This window comes from Liolophura sinensis, chromosome 4 (genome assembly GCF_032854445.1).
Source record: "Liolophura sinensis isolate JHLJ2023 chromosome 4, CUHK_Ljap_v2, whole genome shotgun sequence".
NCBI lineage: Eukaryota > Metazoa > Mollusca > Polyplacophora > Chitonida > Chitonidae > Liolophura > Liolophura sinensis.
Genome location: NC_088298.1, coordinates 18,225,159 through 18,232,132, shown reverse-complemented (window position 1 = coordinate 18,232,132; position 6,974 = coordinate 18,225,159). Strand labels below are relative to the sequence as shown.

Here is a 6,974-nt window from a genome sequence, read left to right as displayed (position 1 = left end):
AACTGCAATTATATTAGGGAATTATAAAGCGTTATGTTAAAGAATGATACAAAGTCATGCAAACCTGTTTGCTCTTTTTTTTTTTTTTATTCTAAAAGATTGGACACAAAAATTACCCGCTTAGACGACGGAGAATGCTGTTTATTTTCCTATGCTACATAAACATGTACTTTCTCTCATTGCTGCTCTGGCTTTTCTCTCTATGCTGTACGTCTTTAATTGTATTTCATCACTTGTCATCATTAATACTTAGCAATAACATTAACCAGCATTCCCCTGTATCCTGGTCGGAAATGAGCTGACACGTGTGTATCCAAAGGCTGCCTACCTGGTAAGAATTGCGGACTTTCTAAATTATACAGAAACGTACTGGTGAAAAATGCTCAATTGATAGGTGTAAGGTATTATTTTTAGGATTATATTTTGCACGTCATAAGTTCGATATGTATGTTTTCTCTGCAGTCTATAAATCAATGCGTTGTTGTGTGCTTTCATGTGTGGTAACATCTGGCGCAAAGCAAACACAATGTAATATATAAACTTGGTTACGTTGACTTTAAATGCCTGTATTTGCAATTCTCTGAACTAAATCTGCCGGCATGCTATGACCTCAATAATGATGGCAGATTCAGCTGTATTGTACATAATCTAGGTTAGTCCATCTAGACTGACAGCTTAAGATAACATAATTTTATTTCTCAGTGACCAAGATATTTTAATGTTTTAGGGACGTGTACATATATACCCCTCTCTTTAGATAGTTTTCATTGGGTATACTTTCATACAGAGAAATGTTCAAAGCCTAAAGCTTTACACTCTCTGCAATTTATGTCTGATGCTAACGGTTGTTTTACGTCGTACTCAAGAGTGGTTCTCTGATACCAAGGCGGTCATCATTATGGTGGGAGGAAACCAGGCAAAGCCTAGGGGGAAACCACCACTATCAGCAGATTTGTTGCCAGAGAGAGAAATGCACTGTGAATGTACACATGCTAAGCATCTTTCTAAAGGGACACGATTCTGATTGGCTGATGAAAGAGATAGGCAAGTCCAGGTTATACCTAGCCTAATCTGACTTTTAGGTATGGCAGATTTTCAAGCATTACCAAAGCCGTACGGTTTAACGCAGGAAACCCTATCTCCACAATCAACCAATCTGTATCTCTTTAAATTCAATGCGGCATGATTCATTAATCACGCGGTCATTTTAACCAAGTTACACAATAAGAAAATCAGGATGTAAGTAGTCATATTATAAGGATGAAATGACCAATCAACAATGACACCTAGGTCAAATATGGACGTTGATAAAACTGTGTACCATACGACAGAGCGAGGAAAGGTTTGCATTTGAATGATATGTCTTCTGACGTCGATACGAACACAGTTGATTTCACTCATTACATGCTGTTCAAACAACCTTTTTATATAATACGATAGCATTCGGCACAATGAAGATCATGAAAATAAAATATGATCAAATAAATAAAGTGTTGGCATAGTGAGTGACCGGGACACCTGGAGGGAATGTACGTGGGGTAGTAGGGATCCGGGGTGAGGGGTGGTAGATGACAGTTTGAGCGTTAACTTTCAACAAAGAAGTCAACCTGGTGCAACACTTGGGGGGGAGAAATAATGTTTGACTGAGGTATGTACTTAGTAAAGCTGGTTTAATCAAAAAACAAATATGTCAAACTTTGTTACCTTAGTGTGCAGAGAAGTTAGGGCAACATTTATGTGTCTAACACTTCAATGTGACATTTTTCAGTAAATGTAAAGCAAATGTTTACAAAAAAAATGAAGACTCATTTCAGTATCGACCTTGAGCCTTCTAGGTGACAGATGTTTTATCGCTTGATCATTTGATTGGTGGTAAAATCCATACTGAAGGATTTCCATTGTTAAATTTTAAAAATTGCATACACTATTGATGAAAAAACAAACCGTTTTCAACGAACGCCTGACAGCACGAACGGCAACATGAGCGCGTAGCAAACGATTATGGCATCCCAAGTAACAGCTCTAAAATAAGGACTTACATACATGAACATATGTTTTAAATATATCTACAGTCTGTATGAAATATATCTACAGACGCGTAGATGTGTATGAAACGAACGGTGTGAGCGCAAAATCTAGCATGAAAAGAGATCGTATTTTAGGGGTTACGCCTGGCCATCACACAGCCCTCGCTGTTCTCTCCTTACTTTCCATGTATTTTGTAGTGTATATTTTCATATAAATCAGGATTCTGATGATGGACTGAGTCCCAAAGGCATGGTACGTTTACATAGTGTTAATGGGAAATTCACTAGATATGACGAAAGGGCAGAATTTTGAGTAATTCTAGACTCGTGAAGTGTAATAAATCGGAAATAACATCACCGCATGTTTTGACCTATTTCTACTGAAGCCATGGTGGTAGATGGTATAAACTGGAACGTTTTGACCACTTATGTGAACAGTTAAAATCTTATTGACCATTTTGACCATTTGCTAATTACCACACTGTCGTCCGCTACGTTTCTTGTACTCTCTCGGCTAGTTAACCAATTGGCGTCGTTGGGTTCGAATCCAGTTCTGTGCTTCAATAACGTTTATTGGTAGTTTCCCATTACGACATCATGAAGGTGTGAAAAGTAGGTCTCTTCTAAAGAATTGTCTTAGAAGAAGTGCAGGCAGCCATTAACAAATAAGGTCACCCGTTCACAGATTTTCTACTGAGACACAGAAGATTCCCTCCAACAGCCGATTTACTCCTATACATACAGCTAAAATACTCCTGCATACTACGCGAAGAATATCAAGCAAAGATATGTTTTCTTAACACGGGAATAAGGGATGTATAGGGGATCCATTTATGAGCTGTTGTTACTAAAATATACTATAATAATTGAAATTAATAACGAATAATTGAAAGTTTAGAAGTTTGAAATTTAATTTGAAATAGCACGCCTAAAGTGTCTTTCCTGTATTGTTGAAAACTGTTGATTGTTCCTCTGTGACGTCTTTTCCGCCTTATCAGCATTTCAGTATAACTTCTTGCATATACCATCGGAAAATGAGTCCCCCCAGATTAACGACTTGGGATGCCCTTCAGTTGTGCCTTGATTCCGATAACAGTATTTGACCTGCGAAAATCACTCGCTCGGTCTGTCTGTTGGTTAGTAAGTCAGCAGCAAATCACTTGGTTGGACCTTTACAGACGTCCGTTGTGTAATACAATGTGGTACAATGTAATAATTATTACACCATGAGTAACAGCAGCTTGTTACTTGCCCTGCACTGTCATTCTCCACGTACTCCATAACCCTGATGGGATCACTGGACTAGAGCCTGAGATCTCAACGACTAACACATCGGTTCACTGATACACCGAGAACCCTGTATACCCTGTGCAATGCAACCACCTGCCAATCAAACAGCGACTTGTGCCTACAGACGCTCACCTGTAAACATAATCCTAATTAAAAAAACATATTAGTGTATAAGTAACTAAATTTTTCATTATTATTATTATTATTATTATTATTATTAGGTGTCCCCACACTTTAATGGTTGTGACATTTCCGGATTTTTGAACAATACTGGTGTCAACAGAACCTCACATCTTACACCATCTCGTAACAAGGGTCGATCGATCCTTGCCTAACGATGGACTGCAACTGTACATGGCGACATTTATTTATGGCGGGAAATACCAGCCATTGTCGCTTTTGTTTTGTTTTTTAGTAACCGCCTTTTCTCTGTTTTCTGGTAAAGCCACGAATGTGTTTTTAGTCATTTTGTACCTCGCTTATAATGTATCAAAATATAATCAAACCCTTTCTCTCCTTACAGAGTCGTACTGCTCCTGGTGACTGCCAAGTGACCCCGACACGATGAACTACTCAGTAGAGGCACCGAGCGATATTCTCCACTTAGGGTCGTTTAACACGACGGAGAGTCCCAATGTTACTGTAGATAAAATCCAGTTTTATTGGGAAGGGCGTCTAGCACTGGGGTTGAACAAGTACTATCTCCTATGCCTGTGTCCCATCAGCATCGTCTTTAATTCGGCTGCAGTGTTGACGATATCCAAACTGAAACCGTTTACAACGTCGTCCCTCTACGTCATTTTACTGGCCATCTTCGACTCGCTGGCACTGATCGCTAAACTCCTATTCTTGCGGTTAACGTTCCACGACGTCGACTTGGGAGACGCAGGTTGCAAGATCATCAGTTTCTTCGGGAGTTTCCTGGACCAGTTTTCGGTGTGGATTCTGGTCTTGTTGACAATAGAGAGGTTCGTAGCCGTGTGGCTTCCACTAAAAGTCTCTTGTTGGTTCACCATGTTCCGAGCCCGTATCGCCGTCATTGTAACGGCAATTTGCCTCCTTCTCATCAATTCTAACATTCTTTTCACGCTCCGACAAGTGGAACACGAGGGAGGCAGAGACTGCTATTTCCATGCAGAGTACGAGTTTTTTGTCAAACGGGTTTGGTACTGGCTGGAAAGCTGTCTCTCTGCTATATTACCTTGTCTTATCCTAACCGTCTTGAACTACCTCATTATCTGCCGCATGCGGACATCCATGGACAAACAGAAAAAGATGCTGTCAGGAGTCGAAAATCCTAACACGACAAAGCAGGCACACAAAACTCACCTCACCGTCATGCTCGTGACTGTGTCCGTCTCATTCGTGATCATGGTCTTGCCTTTAGCTGTTTTCAACGTGTTCCGTGGCACCTGGGACATTTCCACGAGTACACACGAGAGGGCCAAGTTTTTCATGACGGCCGAGATCACCCATTTATTGGCCGACTGCAATCACGGCTTAAATTTCCTGTTCTACTTTTTAAGCAGCAGACGCTTTCGCCGTATGTGTTGGATGATCCTACGCTGTAAAACCTATTATCCAATGTACACAGGAACAACACGGAATTCTTATCTGAAATCCACAACTTCAACTACAAATACATATTACCTTCATACATCCATGCGGACAAACAGTGGGATATGAAAAGCCGCTTTAAAATGTTGAAGATATATCATGTGAAGCAAATATCATGCAAGGTCCAAGATAAAGCCGTTTTCAAATATTATCTCAAAGTTTGCTGAACGAAAACAAAGAGTATCAAGCACTTGAGTAATTTACGTTAGTATTTTTACAGTGAATGCCACAGGGACAAGGTCGCACAACGTTGTCAAGCCAGGCATGTGCTGGACTGGTGATTTTTGTTCTGTGAGTGGATAATTATACGAGCCTACTTGAGGTCGTTGCAATGTTATAGGATGTACTGTATCGAGTGTGCAAGATATGAAAAATGATGCCCACACTATGTAGATACGTGTACATTTTACTTTTAAATGGCCGTGATGTGAACGTTTTGCCTCCGACAGAACTGATGTGCCCACCCTGTAAAACCCACGACGGAACTACAAAACTAACTTTGCTACTATTTCACATGACGGTGGACAGCAGTTTCTTTACCCGTTTTCAGCAGGATTTCCGCCCATTGATCGGTGGCCAACGTGTGTTGAATTTTATCAGCGTTCTTTTTCCACAGATTGTGTCACTGGATTACAATACTTTCTCTCCCAGTTTACTGCACCGGTATTACAACAACCATATCAAACATTTTAGATACATCTATTGTGCTTGATGTCGGGCTGGCTTCTAATACAAACTAAGCTGATGGGCTGCTTATTGGCCAGTCGAGGTTTTGCAGTAGGTTGTGTCTTATCGGATCAAACAACATTTATTGATTGAACGATATGGCTGTCGTGATACGTTACATCCTCTGGTAAATGGGATGTTACATGTGATAAACCGTATTACTCAGTTGGATGTTTTTGCAAACTCCGGCGTTTTCCCTTCGTAGGCCTTCTTAAAGTTTAATGAAAGACGGCGTTTTATTTGTGATCATTCTGTGGAACGACTCAACATTTCTTTTGAAGGGAGGCTGTGTTCAGATACTGTGACAATCTGAGCACTTGGTGGGTTTGATATATCTACGGGGGATGATGAATACTGACACGCCCAGATGTATTTAAACATAACATCAGTGAAATGAGAGATAACATGGCTTTTACAGAACACAGCATGGCCATGCTATGTACATGTAGTTTTACATGATCTATTTGATTTATTTATTTGATTGGTGTTTTACGAGGTACTCAAGAATGTTTCACTTATACGACGGCGGTCAGCATTATGGTGGGAGGAAACCGGACACAGCTTGGGCGAAACCCATGCCCATCCGCAGGCTGCTGGCAGACTTTTCCACGTACTTACATGATCTAGGATAGTAGCATCAAAGGATGATGTCGAGTAAGACTGGCTGAAAAATGCGTCTTAGCGAACGTCTGAAATGATTGTATAGACCCCATGTTTAATATTTTGGCCATTGCCACATAACCACACAACCTTCAAGTATACTTGTCAACATGAAAGGAACCTACGGTGATATTTCTTTCACGGGGCAAGTGCAAACAGTGTCTTTGTTTGCTTCGACATTTCGGTCTTCACAAATACGTACTGCGGTCTGGACCGAGAAATCAGCCGTGACGTGTATGGCTCACACTTTACGAAATTACAGAACGTGTCAAATTATAGATATGCATCCTGATCGAGTTGTTGGTTGAGGGGACGATTTGGGGGAATTTGTGGGGGTTCAGTTTTCGAAATGCCCTCCTTCATTTAAGTCGTTGGGGATCAAGTCATTCATAACTGAATTTTCAGTACGGACTGGCCGTCCTTGGGGTCCCTTGGTGACTATCAGTGCTACTGAGTTGTAATTAATACTGATGGACTGAGTTCAATGGCCAACCCGACTTAATTTAGTAGGAATTTACTTTGTAATCGTTGTCGAATATATGCTTGTCAAGAACATTTGTGGTCATTCAAAATTATGGCCTGAGAGTGTAAACATATTTAAACTGAGATTTCGGTAAGCCGTTATTCCGGACAAATGAAATGTGCTTACAGGAC

The 6,974-nt window shown here is 40.5% G+C and overlaps 1 protein-coding gene across 1 annotated transcript; it reads left to right on the top strand.

Moving 5' to 3' along the window:
* Positions 1-4,118: 4,118 nt before the first annotated feature.
* Positions 4,119-5,915, top strand: LOC135464487 (FMRFamide receptor-like; the record flags this gene model as incomplete). The annotated part of the gene is made up of 1 exon (XM_064741912.1): positions 4,119-5,915. A coding segment is annotated over one exon (885 nt), but the record flags the coding sequence as incomplete, so codon positions are not given.
* Between the last annotated feature and the right edge of the window lie 1,059 nt (positions 5,916-6,974).